Source organism: Cheilinus undulatus, linkage group 11 (genome assembly GCF_018320785.1).
Source record: "Cheilinus undulatus linkage group 11, ASM1832078v1, whole genome shotgun sequence".
In the NCBI taxonomy this organism is placed as follows: domain Eukaryota; kingdom Metazoa; phylum Chordata; class Actinopteri; order Labriformes; family Labridae; genus Cheilinus; species Cheilinus undulatus.
Genome location: NC_054875.1, coordinates 35,323,504 through 35,351,339, shown reverse-complemented (window position 1 = coordinate 35,351,339; position 27,836 = coordinate 35,323,504). Strand labels below are relative to the sequence as shown.

At 40.1% G+C, this 27,836-nt stretch overlaps 1 protein-coding gene across 2 annotated transcripts in view; it reads left to right on the top strand.

Annotated features, from left to right (window-relative positions):
• The window catches only part of scube3 (signal peptide, CUB domain, EGF-like 3), a 140,484-nt gene that overhangs the window by 102,310 nt on the left and 10,338 nt on the right, over positions 1–27,836 (top strand). For both annotated transcript variants that reach the window (XM_041799016.1, XM_041799015.1), the window contains 8 exons: positions 2,360–2,476; positions 5,181–5,303; positions 13,698–13,814; positions 24,990–25,112; positions 25,223–25,339; positions 25,424–25,519; positions 25,648–25,764; positions 27,504–27,665. In XM_041799016.1, the coding sequence (XP_041654950.1) occupies positions 2,360–2,476; positions 5,181–5,303; positions 13,698–13,814; positions 24,990–25,112; positions 25,223–25,339; positions 25,424–25,519; positions 25,648–25,764; positions 27,504–27,665 (972 nt within the window). The remainder of the gene's footprint in view (positions 1–2,359; positions 2,477–5,180; positions 5,304–13,697; positions 13,815–24,989; positions 25,113–25,222; positions 25,340–25,423; positions 25,520–25,647; positions 25,765–27,503; positions 27,666–27,836) is intronic.

Here is a 27,836-nt window from a genome sequence, read left to right as displayed (position 1 = left end):
GAGCATCTAACAGCATTAATCCACCCTTTGCTTCCATATGGGTTTTTCTTTCTAATGGGATTCTGCAGTGGTATAATGCGGGCTAGTCTCTTCATCAGTTAGTTCATCTGAATGAACAACTTTCTGTGATTTCAGAATTAAAACAGGCTTATACATGTAGATGGTAACTTAGGCCATCAACTTCACAGATGCAAACGGCAGTAAGAAGCCTTTAGGGGTCCCAACAGTATCTGATGCCATGTGAAACCTATGGTTTTGATGTTGCTAAGGTTCACGTAACCTTAGAAAACCTGTTCTCTTAGTTGTGGTTGGTCTATGTTTACTCTGATATTTCAGAATTATTTTAATCAAGTCTTTACCTTATTTCTCGTTCCACCCCCTCTGTGTAAATATAAACCTGTACTTTGTCTTGGTATATTAATGCATCATGTCCTGCCTTGAGCTAGATTTACAGATCTGTTCTGAGCTGTTTTCTATAAAAGACTATAAAAATAAAATGAAATCACTGTCAGGACCTGCTTTGCTTTGATACTTAATTCCACTCTACAGTTGAGTTTTTTTATTTGAGCCTCACAAAGTTTGATGACAGCTGCTGCAGGCAGAGCAGCTTTAGATTTAAGTGAAGAGGATTAGGTGTTTCCCCAAAGGGATCCTTGTTCCCTTTCTAAAAGACCAGTGCAGCTGTATCTCCCTCTTCGATGCCACGTGTTAGCCGCCACCTCCTCACAGTGTTAAGTCTTTGACTCGGCCAGCTGTGCTCACTCCTTTTTTTAGAAAAGGTGCCAGCCAGCGTCCCTCAGCCCATTACAGCGAGGTGATGAGCTGTGAGGAAGACCGGAGAGTTAAAGTGATTGTTCCAGATCGAGGAGGTGTTTTTTATTTGTTTTTGTTCCCAACTGTGTGAGGATTTTTGTAAAGCTGCCAAAAACTATTATGGCACACACAGGTCAACTCTTATGTGGGAATATTGCCTGTTCTGTTACTTCAAATGAAAGCCTCAGTGAAATCTGTCACTGTCTCCAGAAGAGACCTCAGCTATCCCTTCCGTACTGACTTCAAATCAGTCCTTCCAACTCAGAGGCCAGGTAGCAGAAATTGCTTTTTGATCCCCAAAATGCCCGGAAGGTGTTTTGTCTAACCTGACCAAAAGTTGTCCATATCTCTCAGCCCTCATGACGGAGGGGTGAGGGATGTGCAACAGGGCAAATAACTTTTAGAGGACATTAGTCAGCTTGACCAAAGAGGAGCAAACATGCTAACACCTAAATACTTTCTACACATCTGCACACAGAAAAATAACTTTTACACCTTGTTTTTACTGTGTTGGTTGTCACAATAACAGAATTTCAAACTTTGATTTGATACCAGTAAAAATGTATGAAATACTGAATACAACTGCAACAAGAATACAGAACGAGTCCCAGATATCAACTATGAGGCAAACTCTTGTTTATTACCAAAAATTGTGGGTCAACTCCTGAAAATTGTCCATTGCAGAAAAGCATTCTTAGACTGTGAGAAATAGGATTCTCTGGTTTGATGAAACTAAGATTGAACAGGTTGGCCTCAGTTTTAAATATTATGGACAAAGGAAGCCAGGCATCGCTCATCACCTCACTCAGAACCGTCCCCACAGTAGAGCGTGGTAGTGGCAGCATCATGCTGTAGGTTTTTTTTTTTTTTTTGCAAAGAAGAATGGAAGAAAATCCCCCAGTCCAGGTGAGCAAAGCTTGTCCCTTCGCATTCAAAAAGACTTTAGGCTATAATTGCTGCCAAAGGTGCATCAATTAAGTGCTGAGTAAAGGGTCTATATACTCATGATAATGTGATATTTCAGTTTTGTATTTATAAGTCATTTGCAAAAGAAATCTTAATTGTGTTTTCAATTTGTCATTATGAGGCCCTGAGTGTATATCAATGAGAGAAAAAATTAATTACTTGAATAATTTAAAAACTGAAAAAAGAGAAGGGGGTGTGAATACTTTCTGAATGAACTGTATCTTTAAAGGAACAGAGATTGAATCATTTCAAACCACCTGGTATCAAAAAAAGTCTACTGAATATTTTGACAACCTTAATTTCCTCATCACTGTCTCTTTACTTCTCTCTGTTAATCCTCCCCACCTGCTTCATTTTATTACTTTTTTTTATTTCCTCTTCTTCTCTTCTGGTACTAAGAACCTGGAAACCTGCTCTGCTTCTCCTTCTCACACAAAAATGAATGCTTGATATTACAGTATGCCTTGTCTTTTTTGCTGTAACACCAGTATGCATGGATGCAGTTTCAATGGGAAAACTAAGTAGGCCAACATAGCATCTACATGTATTTTTCTGACTTTGACTGCTTGTTTTCCTGCAGAGACCTGTGCCGTGAACAATGGCGGCTGTGATAGCACATGTCATGATTCAGTGACAGGAGTCCGCTGCAGCTGTCCTGTTGGGTTCACTCTGCAGCCAGACCGAAAGACCTGCAAAGGTAAAGCATCATCATTCATAGTGCACCTGTCACAGAACTAATCTGCCTCTCGTCTTGTTGCCAGACACATTGGAGCTTCTTCCTCCACCTGGAGCTCACAGGGATTATTATCAGGTTATTTACAAGGGCCCACACCCTTCCTGTTTGCTGTATTTTTTCTTCATATGCTATGCAATCATTGTTTATCACCCACAAGTCCTCTTACAGTGTCTGAATCCTTATGGGTGCCAGCAGTGTTAACACTACTCTCTGCTTCTCTGCTGCATATTGTGAGTAATAATTTGTCATGCCACTAGTTTTCTTGACAGTTTTTCCCCTAAATTACCATCATCCTTCTTCCTGAGTGCTGGCAGAGCATCTTCAACTGAAGCAACCTGAATACCACAGAAAGTTTTCAAGTCTAATAAAATCAATTCCGAACTTTTGGGTAAAAAAGTGGGAATTGTATTAGAAAACAAAGGCACAGATGATACAAGTAAACTTTGGAGAGAATGAGGGCAATGTTTTTCCAGGAAAGCGTACATAGAAATCTGTCAGCGTGTAACCATACAAAAGCAACTCTAATAAAAGTACATTTTCTTCTATTAGCTCAGTTTGAGAGGAAACAAACGAGAAAACAAAGCCGGCAAGCGCTGGCACAAGAAGACAAGGGCTAGCTGCAGGCCACACACTTCTGAAGAACAGAGACAAAGATGGAGCTAGGAAGGGATTGTTTAATTTCATTTCTGATGCATTTTATTTCATCCAGATGATGAAGAGTCCCTCAAGAGACAGACGCCTCATTTGGTATGATGATTCGGAATTAATCAGACACGCTGCCAGACTTGCAAAAAGAGAAGTACCATCAAAAGCTGGGAGGGACACATGATATATCGATTGGTTATTGGCCGCAGAAATAAAGAGTGGAATAATCCGAGGGAGATGGACAAAGATGATTTAGAGGCCGGGGTGCCAGGAGGCTTCACTGAGAGCTGCATCCCATTACAGCCACACGCAAACTGAGTTTAGCCTTTCTGAGGGCCACTATGAAAACAACTCCCTTTGTTTCCTCCCTGTTTTTTCACTTATTAAACCTCATGAACTTTTAGTAACGATACAATAAACCATGCATTTATATCAGTGAGGGATAAAGTATTATCAACTTCATCAGACTCTGCTGTGCCCCCTGATTTTATGGAGCATTTCTGCATCTCTAAGTTCACTATTTTGATCTTCCTGCCACAAAAACTACTCTTATGGTACACTGATGTTACAGCTGCTAGACAGCTTCAGCTGTAAACCTCTAAGTTAGCAACTGAAAAGGAGGTATTTTTCTGAGAATTTGGTAGAGACCAAAAGGGGTAAAAAATGGGGAAAATTGGCTAAAACACAACCAATGCTAAATGTTGTTTTTGAATCCAAACTGTCTTGGGACTCCCTGAGAGGAACAAAAACTTTCAGGTGAGCTTTAGGAGAGCTTTAGGCCAATTCGTGGTTGCCAGTTAAATTTGCTGGCAACTCAGTGTCTGCTGTGGCCTGCTGACAGGAACCTGATATGTTAGGTAGACTGTTTCATATATCCCTGTCATGAATGTTTTCACATTCATCTAGGAAACCTTCCACAGAAGTACTTCTCAAAAAAATTCAGAAGGTGATTGGACAGACGTTTTGTCTGTCATATTCACGATGGGCCAATCAGAGCAAGAAGACAAAATGAGGTAGTGGGCATGCACAGCTCCACTGGTAACCTGCGCTATACATGCTAGCGCCACCATAGTAAACAGCAAAGCATTTTGGTGGCTGAAATTCATCCCGTATCATATTGAGAGATGTGCAAAAACATCTTCTCTGCTCAAAGAAAAAGTTGAAAATGTTTTACATTTTTTAATTTCTGATTCAAAATATAGACAGACAGTCCATGTGCATTTTAAAGAAGCACACATAACTTTCTTTTTCATTGGTCTCAGCAGAAAATCTATAATTTGCAACAAATTTAGGGAATTGCAATTGATTTAGGGATATGGATAGTTCCCTCATTCCTGGAACAACGCTATAAACTGTACACTCTCTCATACCTTTGCCTCTCTCTTAATTTTCCAATTCTTTGTATGAATCATCCAATATTCAGTAGCCACATGTTTTGAGGGTAGCTGGTTGGCTTGGTCCCAAAATTAAGAAAAATTAATATAAGGATTTTATGAAATTTCAATGGAGGTTTTATAACAAGGAAATTTCAATGGAGGTTTTATAACAAGGAAATTTATCAGAGCTGCAAAAAAGTGTGTGGTCATTGTTTAGTCTTATGGTGACAAAAGCTGGCACCGCACAGGCCACCTACCTCCAGTCAGCCAATAAAAAAAATCAACAGCAGTTGTTGAGTTTCAACCTGTAGAGGGTGGTCTTTATGCATATTTCTCACACAATATGTAGATTTTCAATACTTTGAAATCAAATGTGAAGGTTCTGAACCAAATTTGTCAACAGCAAATCAACATAAGTAGGTTTTTCAGCTGTTTTTCAAATGTTTTCTGGAGGTTTAGTTACTTAACGTTGCTCTTGTGTGGTGAAAGTTCCTACCTGAAAGAATCCCTCTATAAAAAGCTTAAAAATGTCAGCTTTACTCAGAGCTTACTTTCGCTGCCTCCAAGGAGTTTTTATATTCCTTAGTTTGGTTATTTTAATGTGTGCTTTGATGGATCAATTCTTCATGTTTATCTGTTCACAGATATTGATGAGTGCCGTCTGAACAACGGTGGCTGTGACCATGTGTGTCGTAACACAGTGGGCAGCTTTGAATGCAGCTGCAAGAAAGGCTACAAGCTGCTGACCAATGAGAGAACTTGTCAAGGTAGGTAATGGTCTAATCTACTGATTTCCACTGAGATAAAACAACATTTAGTGATTTGCACTGTTGGTTGACAAAAACAGCCTCCTATAGTGGCACTGCAGAGAAAACCGACCGGGTCTCTTTGGCTTGTTTGTCTTGTATATTTGGCAGCGGTCATCGCCCAGTAGGAGTGAGGAGGACTAACTGCAGAACACATGAGTTTTGCCATGGATGAACACAGGTGTGAAGAATTAGAGGCCTAACTTTAAAAGTCTCTGCTCCTTGAATGAATCAAGTCACTGCAGAAACATCTGGAGAAAGACGACATGCAGGCTAGGACTAAGCTTAGCCTCCCTGCGAGTGGAAAAACAGATGACACACTATTATTTAAATCTTTTTTCTTTGTTGATGTGGTCTATCAATATCCAGCCTGGTACGCATCAACGTCATGCAATGGGTTTAGAATTGCTGCACTGAATCGCTCCATTCTGCAAACAGTACACAAACATCTCATGCGGTCAATGAAAGTATACTCTTTGTCGCTGTGCTTTGCAGCCACTTTACTTCAAATCTATTTTTGGTGGGATGCCTTTCTGTCATTATTTGGAGCCCAACAATGCAAAGTTTATTTAGCCAAAACAATACAGATAACAGAGGAAATGTGGCCTGTGCATGTAGGAATGTAAATCACGGCTTGTTTTCTGTGGCACCAAGCCTTAACCAACTCAGCCTTGTGCTGTTTGGGTGAACTGGGGAAACATTGGAACAGTGATATCCTTGTTTGGTGCTGTGTGTTTTGTCTGGAGAGAGAGGGCTGTGATAAAGCTCACCTCCTGTTCACTGAGGTTTTGCCAGGCTCTGTCTCTTACACTCACAGATACACACCCCGCACTACTGAGTCACCTGTCTGCTGCTCATCCTCTCTCCTCATTCCTGCCATTTTTCTCACCCAAAGAATGAGAGTCATGCAGTACACTCCTCAACAACATCACTTTGATTCACTTAAATGTACCGATCTGTTTTATGTAGTACTTGGCTGTTCTGTGCTTGTTTTGTCAACATGCTCAGGGACAAGAGATGCAAATTAGACTCTGACTCTTTGCAATAACTTTTAATTGTGAGCTGTCCCTGTCCCACTATAAACTTTAGAAACAACACAATAAAGGCTAAATTCAATCCTTGGTATCTTGTCCCTGGTGTTAGTATGCAAATCTGTGATTTAATGGGCCCTCCAGGGGTTGAATATTACACTCCTTTAGAGTTTGAAGTTTCACAAAAGGCAGATTAAAGAAAGGACGGTCAAAATCAAAGCAGCAGAGGCCGAAATGCCTGGATTGTTACACCCTTGCTCTGGTAAAGATCCTTTAACACTGGATCCTACATTTTGTTGGATGCAATTTCATGTTTTCTTTTTTCTGATTTATATTAAAAAATGTTTTGGCTAATGAGGAAGGATAGCTATTGCCAGGGATGGCTGGTGTCCAGAAAACTAGTGATATCCACTGTTTCCCACGTAATGATGCTGTACTTGGGTGGTAGGGATGACCATCCCACCCCGCCTTATTCTGTGTTCTATTTTTTTTTCTACTCTTTTGACATTATTCTTCAGCAGGGTGTTTTTTAAAGACATGCAAGTAACGTTACATCTTTTAACAAAATAAATAAAATGGTTGGTAAGTATACTTGGGTGTCCTTAACTATACCTGGGTGGTCCACCCAAGTGTTGTCAATGCATGGGAAACAATAGATACCTCTAAATGGGCTGCTCGATGTATGAAAAACTGCATTACTGGAAAATATACTGTATGGACCAAAGTATTCAGCCGCCTGACCACTACATCAACAGGGACTCTAATAATGTTGTATCAAAATACATGTACATGGAGTTGCCTCCCCATTTATTGCTGTAACACCCTCCACTCTCCACAACATATTTTGGAGTGTTTTTGTGGGAATTTGTGCCCATTCATTCTATAGAGCATTCATGAGGTCAGGCACTGATGTTGGACGAGAATAACCTTGCATAACAGATGGATACGCCCGTTTCCTTGTTTTTCCACTGGCGAATCCATCTTGCAAAGCTCCCATCTGAACCGTTTGGGCCCAGTTAGAAAGTGACAGGATCAATCAGCGACGAAGGGCAGTACTTTCAGGCGCAGCAGAGTCGTGACGTAAACAAGCAGCAGCAAGAGCTGGTGCAGTTATGGAGGAAGAGATTAGCGTGGATGCTGCTAAAGCGCCAGTTTTATCAGAACTTGATGACATTTCTTCATTAAAAGAAGAACAAAGAACAGCAGTGAGTTGTTTTCTTTTCAAAAACGACAAAAGTCGTGTACTTACATATCTATAGTTGCCATGTTTTGCATTATTCCTCAGTAGCTGCGCACGGCGACGTCACGTGCTTTGTTGCTCTGATTGGCCTGTAGAGATGTGACCGACAGAATCTTCACCCAATCATACTCCGAGGATTTTTCAAAGCCTCTGCCTTTTCTCAAACGTTTCCTACTGAAGCTTTCCCAGATGGATGTGTGAAACAAATCCATCTGGCGTGTCAGGTTAGGACGAGAAGGCCTAGCACACAATCTCCATTCAAGTTCATCCCAAAGATGATTGATGGGGATGAGATCAGGGCTCTGAAAGGGCCACTCAAGTTCTTCCAAAGTGAAAGTTGGAAGCATAGCATTGTCCAAAATGTCTTGGTATGCTGAAGCATTAAGACTGCCCTTCACATGAGATAAGGCGCTTTGCCCAAACCCTGAAAAACAGCCGCATACCATGATCCCTCCTCCACCAAACTTCACCATTGGCACAATGCAGTTAGGCAGTCAGGCAGGCAGGTGAAGTTCTCCCGGCATCTGCCAAACCCAGACTCTACCGTCTGACCATCAAACAGAGAAGCGTGATTCATCACTCCACATAACATGCTTCTACTGCTTCACTGTCCAGTGTCACTGTGCTTTACACCACTCTATTTGATTCTTGGTATTGGACTTGGTAATGCGAGGCTTGCATGCAGCTGCTTGGCCATGGAAACCTATTCCATGAAACTCAAGTCACACAGTTCTTGTGCTCACATTAATGCTTAGTGGAAGTTCAGCAATCTTCAGCCATAGAATCAGCAGAGTTGGATGACTTTTAAGGGGCATGAACCTTAGCAGTCATTGACCCCACTCTGATTTAGCATGGTCTTCTGCTTCATGGCTGACTTGCTGTTGTTTCTCCCACTGTCTGATAATATCACTTACAGTTGACTGTGGAATATCCGGCAGGGATGAAATTTCACAAACTGTCTAATTGCAAAGGTGGCATCCATGTTTGCAAATGGAGACTGCATTGGTAGGCGCTAAATTTTATGCACATGTGGCAATTGATCTGATTAAAAAAACCTTACAACCGGTGTGGCCAAATACTTTTGTCTATATAGTGCTATCTTTTGTGTGTTTCTGGACTTGGAAAAAAAATGTTACAACAAATTATTAAAAAGTGCAACTAAGCTCTAAGAAAAAAGAGGGAGAAAATAAAATAATGTTATGAATCTGTCCTTACCTTTGATTTTAATTGAAGATCTATTTCACTTATTACCTCCTTCAAGGAGGTTATGTGATCCGGTGGGTTTGTTCATTTGTTAGTTTGTTAGCAACATAACTCAAAAAGTTGTGGACGGATTTTCATGAAATTTTCAGGAAATATCAGAAATGGCATAAGGAAGAACTGATTAGATTTTGGCAGTGATCCGGATCACCGTCTGGATCCAGGATTTTTTTTTAAAGGATTCTGTACTATTGGACGATAGGGCTAATGGCGGAGGTCTGCCTTGTTACCACTTTACACCAGGAGATGGCAGACATGAGTAACTTCAATCCCAGCAGCATTTTTTGGTGTGTTTGTATTCAAAGTTTTGGAGTTAATAGAGTTTGAAAGACACACGCCCGGTCGAGGAGACGAGTCGAAGCGTAACAGAGAGAAAGACAGCGAATTGTAGCCAGAATACTCACAATGCTGGGAGGAATAGAGGAATATTCACCCTCTGCCATGACGTCCAGTCGTCCAGTGAGACCATGGGTGAGACTGTCAGTGCATCTGTTGGCACTGGCAGGCAATGCTTCCGCCATGACTTCCACACATAGTGAAGCCAATGCTTTGCCTCACCGTGTCTTCACGCCACTGGGGAGGGAGTAATCAGCAAATTCGATTTTGGGAGTGATCTAGATCACCGTCTGGATCCAGGAAAGGATTCTTCACTATTGGGAGATAGGGCTAATGGCGGAGGTCTGCGCTCTCTGAGTGCTTTTCTAGTCTTAAGTTGTACTTGTTAGCTCTTATCTATGTAAATCATATTAAATATCACAACATTAATGGTGTCTTATTTGCATGTCAATTGTAGGAGAGGGTTATATGTCTATAACCCAATACTGGTGCATGATTTATGTGTTCTCCATGGGTGTAATGATACATCTTTATTATGTCTTCTATTGCTAGTTTGATCTTCTCTTGTTTTCATATATTATTGTGCTAAAATCCATGCAATATTGCTGTTAACACTCAAAAAATTTAACATCATAGCAATGCAAACTGTTGCCTTATTAATTAATACTATGTCGACACAGTGTTGTCAATTAAAATTTTCCCAATCAGAAAGAACAGGTTGAAACATTATGCATTATGCAGATTATCTCAGCACTGGAGGACTGAAATGATTAAGTGTAAGCTGCACCAACAACCGTGACGCAGTGCAACAGTTTTGTTATGAAGTGTATGTGCTGGGTGGTGTGTTGTTGTTCAGAAACACTTAGGCAGACGTTTGCTGTCTCCTCGAGGTGTTGAGATGTGTAAACTGAACTCTGGGTTTATCTCGGTTTAAACAGTCATGGTGTTTTCCTGCTGTCAGTGGACCATGGCCCAGAAGTCAGGATAGGGCATGCCTGCTGGGCTCCTGTCGGCATTCCTCCACCCACAGCACCCTCCTCTTTATCTCCTTCTCACTCCTAATCCGCATAAGGGCACTCAGAGGGAGATGCTCATGTTTTCTTCAAAGGGAACATGTGTGAGAGAGCGTCTACCTGCTCTGTATAAACAGTGGGGACCTTTTTTTTAGTTTCAGCCAGCCTCATTTACCTCCCTGATGGTTTTTATCAAACAGGAGTGGGTGCTTAAGTGAAACATGGAATCTTTAAACCCAGATGAGTCAGCTACAATGATAACTAAAGGAGCAATTATCGATGGAAACTTTGATATGTTATTATCGCAGTCACCATTTTATCTCCCCAATGTCCTCTGCACGTACATCATTTCATGACGCCCACCCACTGCATACTTCACCTTAGCAGGCCGGTAAATAAGGGTTAGAGAGAGGTTCCACATGTCTTCACACATTTACTCTGCTTCGTGGCTCAGCAAAACAACAAAATAATGATCAGTTGCAGATCAGCTTCTAGCGTCACTCATTGCAACATTTTTTGAGGTCTAATCCCATCCACCACGCCTAATTCCCAGACAGATTTTAGACTCTTCTCTTAAAAGTGTGCCAAGAAAAAGTTAAGGCTTAATCTGCCCAAAATGCTCACTTTTGCAATGCATCATAGAAAAAGCATATGCAAACTCGTGCTGCTTTCATCTGCAACTGCTGGGGTGAATCTCCAGGGGCCAGCATGGGGGAGAAACAACAGGAGGACACTTGAATTTGTTTGAAAAAGCTAAAATACAACCAGTGTATTAGGCTCTTAAAGATGCCTTTCTTTCAAACTTGGGATGTGACTTAACTAATGACAATGGCTCCATGATGGTTTTCAAATTTTCCAATGATATGAGATTGAAATCAATTGAAAGTGAATTTTACTGAGAATACAAAGGAAAATATCCTTTTACTTATTTTTCTTTTTATATTTGTATTTAATTCTTTTCAATATTAATGCAATATAGTAATAAGAACTAAAACTTCTGGAGTGTTAAGCCTTAAGAAGGTTTACAGTTGCTGGATAGTAGAAGCAACAGTGGTGGGTCAAGAAGAAGAGCTGGGGTGGTTTCTGTGGTAATGTGATTTAAAGAAATCTTTAAAGCATTAAATAAATACAAGGCCAAATGACCCAAGGTGGAAATGCAAAGACTTTCAAAATAAATTTGGATTTTTCAATATCAAACAGTCCAGCACTAACATTTTCCAAGACAGTCTGGATGAAGACCACATTTTTAAGACGCCCCCTTTTGCAGTCCGCTACTATTAGATGGGGCCTCCGTTAGAACGGAAATACATGCCAAAACTTTCAAAATAAAACAAGACAAAACTTCTAGTGAGGGTAAGGGTTAAGGTCAGGATAGGGTTAGGATAGTAAAAATTAAAAGTCAAAACCTAAACTGCTAAATTCAATTACAAAACATAATAAAACATTAACAGAATTAATATAGCTGACTAGACAGTCTGCTTAGAGGAGAAAACCTTGCCCCCCATTAAAACACTCTAATGCAGCTGACATAGCTAAGGCTATAGGTAATTAAACTACTTTACTTACGTTTGCCACATATGTAATGTAGCTGAAGACTGTACCCCATTTACATTTTTACAAATGTCATAAACACATTTTTCATTCATGTTTAATAGCTACCTAGCTATTGTAGGTAAAGTTATCAAAGCACCATTGGCTACAGTAGCATATGCTATGCTTGCTAAAGCTAACTTAGCTAGGTATCTCACATATATAGCTCACTTAGCTACGTAAACATTAGCTTTGTTTGCTAGAGCTCATGTTGATGAAGCTAAAGTTAACAGCTACATTGGCTTACATAAAAACATTTAGTGCATAGCTAGCATAAATATGTTAGCATAGTTAAAGTTAGCAAAGCTTAAGGGAACCACTGTTCACGTTCCTAATTCCAAAGCAGGTATTTATGTACTCTAATCCCAGATTAGATCCCGGACCTTTATTCTGTTTCATTTATAAATAGTTGCTTATTCTGTAATGTTTTTAATATGGTTATTTCACTAATGTAACTGCGAGACTCGGCGGCTTACTTAGTATGCCTTACTTAAGCCTCAATTTTTGGCCCAAACATGCCTAAAAGTTCTGCAGAGTACTGTTTGTATGTATCAACTTGACTTGAACTGTTGGTATCTGATTCTAAAATGTACTGTAAGGTACCTTTACAGCCAAACCTGAGACGTTTTCAAATTAAATTGTGCTCTTTTTGCTTTGAAGAATCTCTGATCTACCTGAGATTAAGTTTAGAGCATCAATCAATCAGTGCAGGATTTTTTAAACTTTTTAACATCAACCTGTGGATCCCCTTCAAAGCTTTGTAAACTGATCACTTAATAAGCCTTTAAGCTTGGCACATTTTGATCTTTTTGATTGATCTGATTTTTCCCTTGGTTCCTCGAGTAGCTGCCAAGTTCTAACCTCAGGGACTGTTTTCTCTGCTGTCTGGGTTCAGCTAAACAAGGAATAGATGCAAAGTAAAAGTACAATTTCAGGGCATTTATCAGTCTGTTCTCTCAGATTCTTTCAGATAACTTGTAACTTAGTCAAACCTATGTAAATGAATACCAGTGTCAGGTTTTTTAGTGGCTGCTTTTGTCTCATAACCCAATGAAGATTCACATTATGTGGCTAATAATATTCTCAGGTGGAAGTGTTAAGAACCTTTCTCACATTAGCCAATTAGTCATTCAGTAAAGGGACATTCAGCCAGAGAGTGACATTCAAGCAACTCTACATGTGTAGGAGATCAGAAAAACTCCAGTAGAGAAGAAATAGGCCACTAACAGGCAGAGAAGAGCTGCTTTAAAGTGCTTTTGTGAGCTCAGTGAGAGAAAAGGACCAAAGGTATTGATGCTGCCCTTTTTCCTGTCTGCATTTAGTAAATTCATAAAATCACTTGAATTGTTTTTAAAAGCATTTTGAAACACATGATCAATATAACCTCAGATCAAAAGTACAAGATGCATAAATTGTTTGTTCTTGCACTACAAGGTCATCTATAGTATGGTGAGAAGAAGAAAAGGAAAAATGATTGGCAGGTGCTATAGAAAGAGAAAAAAACCTGTGCTTCTGCTCCCATTATCTGGTGAAGAGCAGACTTTCTTTGACTCCTGCTGCGGACGCTTGTTATTTCAAAAATACTCCTGAAATTCCATTTCAGTGCATCGAAATGGAAAACTGCATGACTCCAGGGGTCAACTGCCGCAGAAAGACTCACACAGGAGCGATTTTCCTTTCAAAAGAAAATGTTTTTTCCTCAACATATGATTTGACCTATTGCAATTCATGGCAAATAATGAATACAATACTGTAGAAAAGATGGAAACAGGGAAAAATGTACCATGGAAAGAAGATGGCAGAGTCCTATTTGAAAGGAGAAGATCCTTTTCTGTATTTCTTGAACTGAGAGGTTTTATAACAGCATGTCTTTCTTTCCTTACAGACATTGATGAGTGCTCTTTTGACCGCGCCTGTGACCACTTTTGTGTCAACTCTGCCGGCAGTTTCCAGTGCCTCTGTCATAAAGGCTACGTCCTGTACGGCCTGGCACACTGTGGAGGTGAGCCAGCATGTCTCTTTCCTCCTTTAAGTCTTGTCTCCCAAGTAATTTTCCTGTCCATCATGCTTTTTCTGCATCCCACACCTCTCTGCTAACCCTTCATTAGTTGCTCTTATGTTTGACAGGAAAACTGGAACTATACAAGAAACAGATGATTAAGTTTAATATAAATTTCTACTGACAGCTCATACAAAGGTCTTAGCAACATGATTTACATTAATGGATCATACCACATTACTTGTAGCTCATGAATTAAAAAGCTTTGTTAAATTGGGAGCATAACTCCAGGAAATACAATATCTGTCAGATATTCAGACTACCCCTTTTTTACTCGATTAATGTTCCCTTCAAATACAGAATGGATTGCTGTAAACTTTTTTACAGATGTTTATTATCCCCAGAGGGGTCCTGAGGACCTTGGCATCATTTCTCAGGAAATTTTGTGACCACATCTATATTCCACTCAGAATAATTCACTTAAAATTTGCCATTCTCTTAACTTCACTTCTAGGGTCATATAAAGGTCTCTATTTACACTGGTTTGATTAATGTCTGGATTAGGAATGGGTACGTCAAACCCATGAGGCTGTTCTTCACAATGATCATAGCTTGCACTTTGGTTGAATAGGCGTCACTTCCCCTGCTCATGGTGAAAATTATTGTAATTTAAATTATGCATAGTGAAAGTAGTGAAAAGTTCAGTGGTATCATTTGTAGAATACTTAAGGACCAATCCCTTGTCCATACCAGCAAAAAAATGTATGAGGTTCCCCTGTACCTTGTGTTTTGTATTTCTAAGCACATATGAGAATGCTTATAAACTAATTCAGAAGAACATAGTGAATGTTACACCTGCTAAATTTAAGACTGTTCAGTTGTGTTCAAAATAATAGCAGACCAACATCACTAATCAGATCTGTCATTGTTTTTGGTAGAAATTATAATTGTTGATGGCAAATAATTTCATAATTTAAGAAGAGTAGTAGAAATACATCAGTCATGACATGCTGCTGATTCTGTGTAATTAAATCATTAATTGAAAGGGACGTGCTCAAAATAATAACAGTGTTGGGTTCAATTAGTGCAGTCATTCATTCACAAAAACAAGTGTCAAACAGGTGGCCCTTATTTAAAGACCCTGTAAAGTGAAAATAAATCCTTATTTAGGTTTGTTGTATGGCATGTTATGAGCCCCCAGGTCAAATCTCAGCAAAATAAAACATCTCTAAATTTATAGAATTAAGCTTCAAAATCATGAAAAATGAGGCAGTAAAATCTGCTCTAGGATGGTGTGGGTGTGTCTGTTGAATGAGCTGAAGCCCCACCCACTCAGGAGAAATACGATCCTCTCAAATAAAAAAAAAAAATGCTATAATCTGAATGGAGAAAACAAGCGGCAACCTCCACTCCTGAAAAATTAAGCCAATGCAGAAGTGCAAGAAATTGCAATACAGCGAGTGTCCACTTGAGGCTGGCTGCAGGAACACCGGAAGTCCCATCTGAACTCATGTTAAAAAGCTTTTTTTTTTTTTTTTTACACAAGAAATTAGCGGTCTATAGCCTGGTTCAGAAAACCAAATGTGTCTCATTGGCTAATGTCTTCATATGCTAGTGGTGGGAGTACTGATACTACAGTATTGATATATCGATATTTACAGAGTACTCTATTGGTATCGACCTCTCTGGCAAAGTATCAATACCAAATGAGTACTACAGTATAAAATATGTCTCACCTCCGCTTCTCTGCCGATTGCCTCTCTCTCCTCAAGACTATTTCGGTTTTCCTGCTCGTCCCTGTCATGTGACTTTGGAGACCAATCGGATGTGTCGATCCTGTCATACCATGTGACTTTGGGGACCAGTCATAAATGAGTAACAGATATCAGCAACTCCACTCGCTAGGATGTGAACTCATTACGGTCTGTGATGTACACCCGCTGTCTTTCTCATTCAATGTGGTCCCCAAGTAAATCAAAAAAATGTAAGAAAACATAAAAAAATACTGAGACCACATGCCAATACCATATAGTGTGTGAAGACAAAGATGTAGAAAAATAACAGGATACATATTTCTATGAAAATTTTTGATGACTTGTATTTCTTACGTTTTTGCTTGAAACTAGAGGCTATAGGTGGCTAATATAGCCTTTCTATCTGAATTTTAAATAGAAAAAGATATTGGGATTTTAATGTTGTAGAAATTCAAATTCTAGTTTGTGTTTGTGCTGTGATTATATATTTTTTACCTGCTTGCACAAACATTTTAATTAAATTAAAGTTTCTCCTGAAATTAATTTCTCAATTTATTTTTTATTTTCCTGAATGTGTACCTTTTGAAAATTTGCAACTCCAATATTTTATTATTTCTTCAAAAGTATCAATATCGTATAAAATTAAAAAACATTGGTATCGCCCATCTCTATCAAGTGCTCTCACTGTACAGGGGGAGTTTTTTTGTACAACAGTCTTTTCAATTTTATTTAGTTAAAAACTTACTGTGCACTGACTGGCGCGTCTCATTTGATTGACAGATAGCTTAACAGGCAGAAGCTTTGTTTCTGTCAACCAGAACGCTAGCTAGCTAGCTGACAGGAAGTCGAGCTTAGTGGGCGGGCCGTTAGGCTGATCCAAAGTTCCGTTGAGACAGCGATTTCAACATGGAGCCCGCCACGGATTGGCTTCAAGAGCTGTTTGAGTCCGGCTATTGTAAGCAGATGGCTGACGGCACACAGGCTTTGTCCAATTCTTTCTACAGTCTATGGGAGGAAAGCACTCACACCATTAGCCTGTCCCTTGACCTTATGTTGACCTTATGATCAGAGCCCAGCTGCCTGGCTCTCTGCCAGAGCAGAGACAAAGTCAGTTTTCTGCCTCAAATCTCTGTTATGATACTTTAAATGATCCATGTGGCTAATAGACTTGGCAAATTTATCTCACAATGAACCAAAAAATGCATTTAACTTTTAATAAAGGCAGTGACATCAGCTAAAAACCGACTGTACTGAGATAACCGGCTCTGTGATTTTAAATCATAGTGTTAGAGCAAGGGAGTCATTCCCTACTGTGGGCCGGTGACATCACCAGCCCACATGTATAACACCGGTTGCCTGTTGGTCTTTGTTGAGCATGTTTTCACCAGCTAACTCAAATTCTGGATGTCAGAGATTCTAAAAATGAAAACCATTAAAAAAAAGTCTGAGCATGCAGCTTAATTCTTGTTCCAAAGATAAATATGATTAAACGTCTTCTATTACCTGTCAGAAGCCAGTGTTAAGTTTCTGCGAGTTAGACTGGAATAAGCTGAAACAGGTTGGTGCCCGGGAGGCAGGAAATCAATCTAAGACGTTATGCTACACTTGGCAGTAATGCAAAGTGTAGTCAATTTGTCCTGTAGTTAATGGACTAAAACATGAAAACAGCAGTAACTTTAAGGTGGAGTATGACCATCAGACATCAGCAGGTACCCACAGTACTCTGGTGAGGAGCAGATAGCAGAGGCAGCCTTTGGTGTCAGGAGGAGGTGTGTGGGGGCGCATCAGATCTGCCTGCCAGGCGGCAAGAGGCCCGCCAGAGCACATCAGGGTGTTGCGGCGTCCCTTTGATGGAGTGTGTATCACCAGTAAGAATCTGCTGCTGTCTCCAGTGCCTCAGGGCCTCGCAGAAGTTCTGGGAGAGATGGAGCAGACGGCATATGTACTCGAAATACATGGCTTGGCAGTGATTTGTTCAGTGTTTTTAGTTAGTAGTTTGACAGCTCTACTGATCAGCAATGTTGCAACAGAATGTGATAAAAGAAATGTCGCTGAGATTAGTGAGAAGTAATGCTTAGATGGGTGTAATCGTGCGCCTGCACAAACATCAGGGCTGTAAGTTCCAGCCTAAAAAAGGGAAAAATGATGCATGCATATTTAAGTTATGCATTTCTTTTTCAGCATGTTTTCTGTCAGCTTCTCTCTTGTCTATGTCCATTTTAAGAGTTTGAAAATGTCTTTATAGAGTCTTAAAACATCATTTTCAAAAAAGTACAACTCCTGAATAATAGATGACCCAGCATTAAAATAGGTCCCCCTTTATGTCCCATCACAGAAAGGGGGTTCCCGGCTCAAGGCCTTGTGGGACGAGGCCTTTCTGTATGGAGTTTGCATGTTCTTTCTGTTCAGCATGGGTTCTTCTCCAGGTGCTCTGAGGTTGCCACAATTAGATTGGTATATATTAACTAAGATCATGGCCAAACTTCTCCTGAGTAGTTTATACTGTACAAGCATCTGTTGGTATGATTAACATATGTAGACCAATTTTATTTGTTTTTTTCCATGAAACAATTAAAATCTATGCTGATTTTTTACAGCAATCCATCACCTTTTAATTTGTGTGTGGCTCAGCTTTTCTTAGATACATATATGGCGGCCTTCAGGGAAAAAAGGTTGGGAACCACTGCCTTAATCAATGAAACAAGCTCATCAAGACAGCAATGTGCAGCGCTCTCATGAAAAGTCAATGTGGATCGCCCTTGACAATCTGTGTCCCTCTGTTACAAATATAAACCAATAATAATCTATCCAGATCATCAAAACAAGAGATTACATTGGACAAAATCAGCAATACGTTGTAGTGAAAAATGCATGCATTGTTTTAAATCATCAGTAATCTTTTTTGCACTTTGAAGGAGAAGTTGAGAGCAGCATGATAAAAGCTGTCTTAGTATTGTATGTATCAAATTAATATCTTTTAAAGGAGCCAAAAGAATTTGGTATTAAAAAATCAAACAGCCATAACTTATTTAGGTTGAAGTCTCAGCTAATATTCACATCTCAGTGCTGCTTCAGTCACTAATCATAAAAGATAAGTGTCCGTCAGTGGGATTCTGTGAAAACTCACCCTCTGTATGAACATGCAACCAGAGCAGAGCTGTTTAGACCAGCTAGATGTGTAACAGATGCTCTTACTTTGCCAAATTAAAGCCACTAACTTTCATAACCAAAATTCCATAAATTAACTATTTTGTGCTTTTCATTTGGAGTGAAATGGGTCTTGTTGGGGTTGAGGACTAACCATGCAAAGCTGATCGTTTGTTCACACTCCATGTCCCTCATCAGGCACATCTATCTTGCTTTAATCTGAAAAGTTTTTTCCAGTCTGAGAAAGACCTGAACAATCAGCAGCATTTGAGGAGAATGAGGCGAGTCTAATTATGCTGCAAGCTGGTTAACTATGGCAATTAGCACGGATGTAGCCATTGTAGCAGTTTTTAACTGCACTGGACCATATTTCTTTATTAAAAGAAGAGAAAACTACACAGAAAGGATGTTTTTGCTTTTCTGGCCTCAGCATGAGTTTGTGGGAGCTACAGGTGTGGTTTAATTGTATTGCAGGTAAACGGTGGCTGCAAATGGAGCGATTAGCTTGGATGTAGCTATAGCCGTTTTATCAGCACCAGACAATGTTTCTTTACTAAAAGAATAGCAAAGACTTGCCCTGAAAGTGTTCTTGTTAGAAAAGATGTTTTTAATCTTCTCCTCACCCGTATGAGCAAGAATTTATTTTGCCAGCCGGCTCCACTGATGGTGAACCACAACTATGGCTGTCTGTCAAGCTCACATTATGTAGTTTATCCTACTACATAATATATTTTGTTACTCGGATTGGCCAAACACTGACTGTGGGTGGTTCAGATTAGGGTTGCACATGGTTAATCGTTTAAATGGTTAAATTCCTTTATCAAATTATCCAGTGCAGGATTTACGAGTTGGTTAAACTAATTACCTATCATTTTTTAAAAACGTGGGCTTGAAGTCCCGGTCAATAATGCTCCTTAAACTGAATCTCCTGCCACAAGAGGCCGCTGCCTTCCTGTCTAGCACTTCAGCGCATGTCAGTATGAGAGCTCAGCATTGTTGCCAAGTCCGCTTATTTCAAGCGACTCTGGGCTTGTTTTTCTGTAAAGCTGCTCATAAATATTGGTATCGCGGGCTGTTTTTTTGGGGGGGGCTTGTTTCTGAAGTGTAGTTGCTTATTTGGGCTTGTTCCCATCCATAATAAGTTGTCAAGCAGATATTTTCAATGTGTTATTTAAACGTAGGATAGTTTGCCCTGCCTTTTCCCTCAGTCCCTCGCCTTTCCCCATACACACACACACACACACACACACACACACACACACACACACACAGGAGACAGCAGAGTTTTTTCCCACCTGCCTGCTGCTTCTAATTGGCCCTGACCCTGATGGCAACGAGTACTAGCCAATCAGAGGCAGAGCGGGGCAATCTGTTTTTTTTTTTCTGTTAAGGAAAACGTCAGTGACTTTTATATGAAAAGCGTGACTGATGGTGGACTGTAGAGCAGGAGCCACTTTATTGCTGCAGACTAAGGTTATCTGTAATTTCTCCTGTTTCTGGGTTGTAGTAATTTAAAAAGGGGATCTTCTGCAGTCCCTGTTGCACTGTTAACGACACTTGTCTGAATGACCTGGCTTAAGTCACTTTATACTGCCTTTGTTTATTGCTGAGAGATATATTTAAACTGAAAGAAGGAAGTTTCTGTTGAGTTCTATTCTATGACATATTGGTTTGAAGTCCTGCAAGTAAAAGAAAAAAGGAAGATGAGTGCATAAAAGCAATAATAAAGAATTTGTAAATTCAGGATGATATTTATTCGTGCGTGGATAATTTGATATCAGAGGTTTACTGTGTATATAATGTACTTGGTACATCAGTCTATATTTGATATCCCATCTATTTTCTGTTGTTAAAGGAGGTTTAACTCCCACTTGTCGTCATTGTTCTGAAGCTCAGGGAGAAGAAAAATAAACTGTACTGTGGGTACAGTTTTGCAAAACTGCGCAGTTTATCAATCTGTCCACATGGATGTAAACTGGCAATCTGTACCCACAGTTTACAATCCGTCCCCATGGCTTGTAAAACTGTGCACACAGTTTATTTATTTTTCTCTCCCTGTAACCTAGGGGGTCTCCGTAGCAAAAGTCGCTTGTTTTGGGCTTGTTTTCACAGGCCTGGTTGCTTATTTGTCTCGCGAGATCAGGCAACACTGGAGCTCAGCGGTGGCTTAGCAGTTAGCGTGTAGTATCAACAGCACAGACAGTTTTTTTAAGTAGTAGTAAATGGAAATAAAGTGGTTTGTAGGCTGTTGAGGGTTGAACTTGTGTAACTATTCAACCAAAGTGAAAAGAGGCCACATATATAAGCATGAAATTAATCTGCAAAGAGGAATGAAGGTTGGCGGCGCAAGCTTTAATGTTAGACACGCTGTAGCGAGTGTATCAGGCTAACATCACACCCGCTGACACAATGACCCTGTGAAGAACATGACTTGTTTCTAGGGATTTTCTCCTCTTTAGACTGGCCGTTAAACAAAATTTAAATGAGCATTTAGCCGAAGAGGGAAATAGACCTTAAGGAACATCCTTCCTCCAGATGAACTTCTCATGCAGTGGATATGTGAAACAGTCTTTCTGGCGTGTCAGGTTTGTCGCGGACCACCACTTAAAACAAATGATAGGGGAAACAGCAGTGCAGAACCCCCCTGCTGGCGATCAGAAAGAATGCAGGTTTAAGACTCTTGTGCTTTTGCCTCACTTTTTAAACGAAAAGGCCACAGCCACTTATCTTATTTATAATCTAGGGTCTGTTTCCATTTCTTTTATGCCTCTGCTTTGCTAGAATTACACAATCTGTATTTGGGCTGGCTGAGGTGCATTGGGTCCATTCCACACGCAGGCAGCTGTATTAGCTGTCAGTTCAGGCCATAAAAGCCACAGAATTGGATTTGTAAGGCTTCTCTCATGATGGACTGTGATCAGGCCACACTGAGCTGCTGAGAGGAGAGACGACGGTCAGGCATAAATGACTCTCTATACCTTTTTGTTGAGAGAGCCGCTGATGAATGATTTCCTCTCGCTTTTCATCACTGCTGTCCGAACGGTTAGATAACCCCCGAGATTTACGGTGCTCCCTGTTGTACTTTCGCTCTCTTCAGACCATATAGCCAAGGTTGTGTTTTCCCTGTGCGATTTATCAGCTGAAATAAAGCTGCCGAACAATCCAGAAAGCTGTGCTCAGTGTTTAACAATAGACTCACCCTAAACAAACCCAATTAGGTCAGTGACCTGCTGTCAAGCATTGTGTCAAGGCCTGTCAGCATTCCTACCATGCGAGAGTATCTCCAGCCATTCTGCAGCTCGGCTACAAAACAAGCTGCTCGTTTCTGCTTATCTGGTAAGAAAATAGACCCTCAGCAGTCGTGACTAAATACTTTGTATTTTGAATTCAGATCATTTGATCCAGCCTACAACTGAAGAGCTTTCTTCTGTTCCAGACAAATATTTGTACACAAAGATCTAAGACAAAGGCAGTTTATCCCTCAAACCACACAGAGTTTAAGTCGATATCTTAACAGTTCAAGTTAATTGGAAAAATACAGATTGTTCTCAGGGAAAATTCCTCTTAAAAACTCAAATTACGATGTTGTTTGGACTTGAAGTCGCTGATGTTGATGAATAGGCACGCAAGGCCGATTAGAATTTGAAGATTTCCACAAACTCCACGACCCATCCCGGAATTCCTCACCATTACATGAAGCAATTGTTGAGTCTAAACATCTATTTGTCTTTTTTTGTTGTTCTGTCCATTCCCTTCTTGACTCTTCTTTTCTGAAACAAGAAGTTTGATCTAAAGAGAGGTCAGAATGTTGATACATGGTTAGCATTTCAAACACTGGAGGAAGGAAGCAAGTAAACACACGATTGTCCCTTCCATCGGATGTTCATTAGACTTCTTTATCTTTAAATTGAGCGCTTTGATGCAGAGGATAAGTAATGTCTTACATTTCCCTGAAGCTCTGCACTGCTGATGAAGCCGTCATCTTCACCAGCGAGTGCAGAGGCACGCAGAGCGCCTTTATTCAGCTTGAATAATTGAATAAGACGAGGAAGAGCGTTTCATATCAGCAGTCCGGATCATCAATCACTGCCATTATCTCGTCTCATCTCTCTGTCTCCTCCAGTTGTCCGGTGTCTGCTGCATCCTGTGCTCTGAACTTATTTTATATTTATTGTCCATGTCAGCCCAGCCTGCATCTGGATCCCGCATGCTTTTTCTTTTTTTTCTTTTTTTTTTTTTTTCTATCTCAGCATGTGTTTGAAAGGTGATTATAATTTACGGCTCACCACAAGTCTTCTCACTGCAGAGCAAAGATGGTTCTGACCATGAAATTGAATGTGGCGACATCAAAACGAGACATCGCTTCAGTTTACACGCCAGCACGTTAATCTTCCCCAGAATGTGACTCTGTGACAGGATGAAGTGAAATGACCTCTGAGGAACTCCTCATTCACAGCTGTGCTTACTCTGAATAGACCGGTTTTTCTCTTTAATTTTATGCAACAAAAGTGATTCAGATCTTTTTGTACTGACAGCTTTGTCAGTGCTTTTGATTAAATCCTCTTCTATTAAATCGCCTTTTCACTCATGAATGGAATATTTCAATGTCTTAGAAGCTAAACAAACTAGCGGAGCACAATTAAGCTGCTGTTCCACCAAAAGGCTCAGTTCAGTCTGGTAGGGTACATAATTTATTTGCATTTGTATTATTTGCATCAAAAGTTGGGAGAAGTACTAAAATAACTGCACTGTCCTACTTTTGGCACTCTTCTGCTGGAGAACCAAGTGGATCCATCTGACCCGTAACAGGGGAGCTACACTCTCTGAAGTCCATTGATTGATCCAAAGACTCTTCTTTTCCTGTTCGATAGTAGCTATAACGGACAAACAATAAACAAGCCATGTTTTGTAATGAGCTGGACAGCTCTTTTCCCTCCTATTGTCAGAAGCAGGCTTTTAAAGGATATGATACTATTTAGCACATAAACCTTGTGTAGAGATGTGTCGTTTGCAGATGAGCTGGTTTGAAGAGCCCCTTCTTTGACATGATCGTCAGAAGCTGGCTCCCATTCAGGAGCCAGTTTTCCTTTTTTTCCATTTTTGTTGGATTTAGCATCTTAGATTGAAGCATTTATTGCAAAATGTTTGTACAGTTTTAGTTGGAATTGAAGGATCTGTTCAAAAGATGCTCCCGGGGTAAGTCAAGCAGCATGCATTGACTTTTTAGAAAGCACTGTGCTAAACCCCACCATAGATAAATAGATACATAAATGACAATGCATGTCAAATACTTTGAAAATTAAGTTTGGCAGCAGTGCAGCACTGGTGAAGCAAAAACAGAAGGAAGGACCTTACAGTTAAATGGACTGGCTTGTTGAGAGAATGAGCTGTGATTGGTTGAAAGTGCTGGGAGATAGACATAAAAGCTAAAAGTATGACTTCTGTGTCCGCTGGAACTAAAGTTTCATTTTTTCATAAAGTAATATGAAAGGGTAATATTTTTTATTAAATAGTTGCCTTTTATTTAGGGGGACAGGGTATCTGAATTAAGTTCAATACCTGTGTTGTAATTCGGTCTGGTAGGTGACGGATGTGTTGACCATGTCAGTACCAGATTTCGATACTCATCTTTACTGATGATCCAGACTTCTAAAAAGAGCGGGACTTCCCATCAGTGTGGCTGGACAGATATTTTCCCTGGATTTACAGACAAGCAAGATCAGGATTAGCTTTACCAAACCGTGCCAAACAGTGCTGAACAACATCAGACCTAGCGTTAGTTCATGCAAGACACAGGAGTCAAATCACGGGGAAAAATGAACTCTTACATGATATACTGATTTTTGAGATGCACCTGTATATTGACAAAGGCCACTTTTCTAACTATGGCATATACATTGAATAAAGGCAGCTCTACTCTCTTCTTCCTCCTCTTTACTGGTGATGGTATCTGATGAGCTGTACCAGCCTTTTAGTTTAATGTGAAGCAGGAGAAGATGTCAAGCCTCCTTACATCTCCTGATTGTATCTGATACATAGTTTATACAAAATCTTTTTGCTGTGCAACTTTAAAAAAAGGCTGTTGGTAAAACTCTTTATCTGACACCTACAGCATCGCAGTAATTACAGCCATTAAAAATAGCACTTAAGAAACGATCCTTCTTGTCAGAGATTAGCTCCAGTCTGTTTCATAACCAGTCTAAAACTTCACACAGGGGCTTAAAAGTTTCTGTTTTAGTTGAAATGAAAAAATAATTATCTTATTTTTTATCCTCAGATATTGATGAATGCAGTATAAACCGTGGAGGCTGTAAATATGGCTGCATAAACACTCTTGGGAGCTACGAGTGTACCTGCCCACCAGGTCACAAGCTGCACTGGAACAGGAAGGACTGTGTTGGTATGTAGCAGCACTGCCCCCTTGTGGATCCTTCATCGAGTCACACTCAGGGTTTTTTTCCACTTTCTTTATGAACCCAAAGTGATTCTGTGTGTTTTATTTTCCCTCAGAGCTGGTGAAATGTCCTCCTGGACTTGTAGCACCAAAAGCGACTCTTACCTGCAGCAAAACGGGGAAGAAGGAGAGCTGCTCGCTGACGTGTGCCTCTAAGGCTCACTATCTAGCAGGTACATCATTCACAGTAAACCAGATTACATTAAGTCCTTGTAATTCAGAGTCCAATGTATATCTATGTGTCTGATTTTGTTCAGAGTCTGACAACAGCTACTCGGTCAGCTGTGGTATCCCCATCCTCAGAGGGAAGTCCCCTGCCAGGGTCAACTCCAGCAGCAGTCAGAGCTGCATAGGTTCGCTGCCCGCCAGACTCCCATAATCAAACACTTTTCAAAAGTCCCATCTGTCAGTCACAGCTGCACAGATGGTTGTCTTTGTTGTGGCAGTATGCTCGTACCCACTGTGCTGTGTTTGTCTGTAGAGACTCTGGCCCCTCCAGTGAAGCAGACGGCTTCTTTCAAGATTAAAAACGCCAAATGTCACCTGCACCCAAAGCTGACCGGCAGGACGGAGGACAGAGGACGGACGCTTGGGCCAGGTCAGTACAAATCTGTGTGCTTAAACACAATGCACTTTGACCCATTTTGGGTGTTCAGGTACCAAATGACTGTAATTTAGAACATGCATCCACACATTAGCATTCCTATGCAAACAAGTCCATACATTTCTATGGCTCCCCTACCATGACTAAGCATCCCTGCATGCTGTGTGCAGTGAAGCCACTAAAAATGAGATTGAATGGAAGCAAATTAACCACAAGCACATTTGTCATATATGTTTTGAAAGGACACAGTGACATTCTGTCTATCAAATACACCTTGTGGGAAAGAGATTGAAATTAAAGACACCTCTAAGAGCTGACTCTTTTATGTGAATGATAGGTGCTGAATCCTGTTTCCTTTCTCCCATCTTTGTTGTTGTTTGAAAGGCATAAAAAGGCAAAATGATACTAAATGAAGAGCTAATTGGGAAACTGGAGACCAGCTCTTATCACTCAGCTGAGCTAAATAATCCAGATCTTAAAAAAGAACTGCAATTTCAATCAAAGCCATTATTTTTGTTTACTAGCAGAATACAGCCAGTCGTTTCAGGTTTTGGGGTGCTCTTTAATGAGCACAAGTATGCATGGCATCCACACAACCAGTCCAATCTGGGTGAAAGCATCCCAGACCATCTCCCTATGCAGTGTGAGCTATTGGATATAAAAAAAACTTTTCAACATATATTGAGGTGTGTCCACACAAAGTATGAAAGATGCCACTTTGTGTCCAAAATGTCCAAAACAGATATAAAGTCCTAATGGAGCATTGTCTTAAGGAGGTATGTGTGAGCTGCTATACTTCTGCTGGTATATTAAAGCAAATTAAGGGAATAAAGAACAATACTTGCAACCATTTTTTTTCTTTTCTTCATGATTTATAAATCCAAAGGAAATGCAGATGCAACTTTTGCAATGGTGCCATCAGCTTTTGGTTCAAGCATGCAAAATGTGAAGATACAGTGCCTATGAAAAGTATTAACCCCCTTGGATGTTTTATCCTTTCATTTATTTTAGAACTCAATCATGGTATATATAATTTTGCTTTTTTTTTTCACAAAATAATTAACCACAAAAAACTCTTTAATAAAGAAAGTTCTTTGGTTTCGTTAGACTAAAAATCACCATGAACACACCATCCCCACTGTGGATGTGCTGTGAAGCATGGTGGTGGCAGCATCATGCTGTGGCAGCAGCTGGCCTTGGAAGGTTTGCAAAGATAGAGAATAAAATTAATTTGGCAAAATATAGGAAAATCTTGGAGGACAATCTTACTTAGTCTGCAAGAGAGAGAACTACAGCTTTGGAGAGGATTTATTTTCCAGTAAGACAATGACCTGAAGCATACAGTGAAAGCTGCACAGAAATGGTGATGAAGATAAAGTGAATGTTCTGGAGTGGCTGAGTCAAAGCCAAGATTTCAGTCCAATAGAGAGTTTGTTTCTGGACTTAAAAAGGTCTGTTCATACTCAGTGGTCCAGATGTGCAAGCCTGCACGAGACCCCTCCACACAGGCTCAGTGCTGGGATTGCAGCCAAAGGGCATCTTCTACAGACTGACTTGAAAGGAGTGAATATTTTGCAGTTATTTATTGTACCTCACATATTTTAATGTCAAATGAGACATTAAGGAGCACACAGGTGCGTCAGTTTTAAAATGTATGGCTCAATGGTGTTATGATCTTGATTTATCTTATACATAAATTCCTAGGTGACAATATGTTACTGTGTTGTCCACAGGAGGCGGGCAGCCCTGCAATAACTGCCTTGTGACGTTTGTTAACCTTAAATGTGATTCTTCAAAGAAAGCTAAAGGACGACGAGCTCGAAATCCGTCAAACAAAGAGGTGACACGAATAACTTTGGAGTTGGAAGCTGAGGTCAAACCTGGAGACACCACAGGTCAGTCCCTTCATATGAAAAATTGCATTATCAGTAGACGCTTGCTGTGTAAACTGACCTCGTGTTCATTTTCTGATATAGCAGGTTTTATACTAGTCAAAACATGTTACTTGAGATACTCCTCCAGTTGAGATCAAATATTTTTCCACATTTTCTGGTGTTTTTGTGACT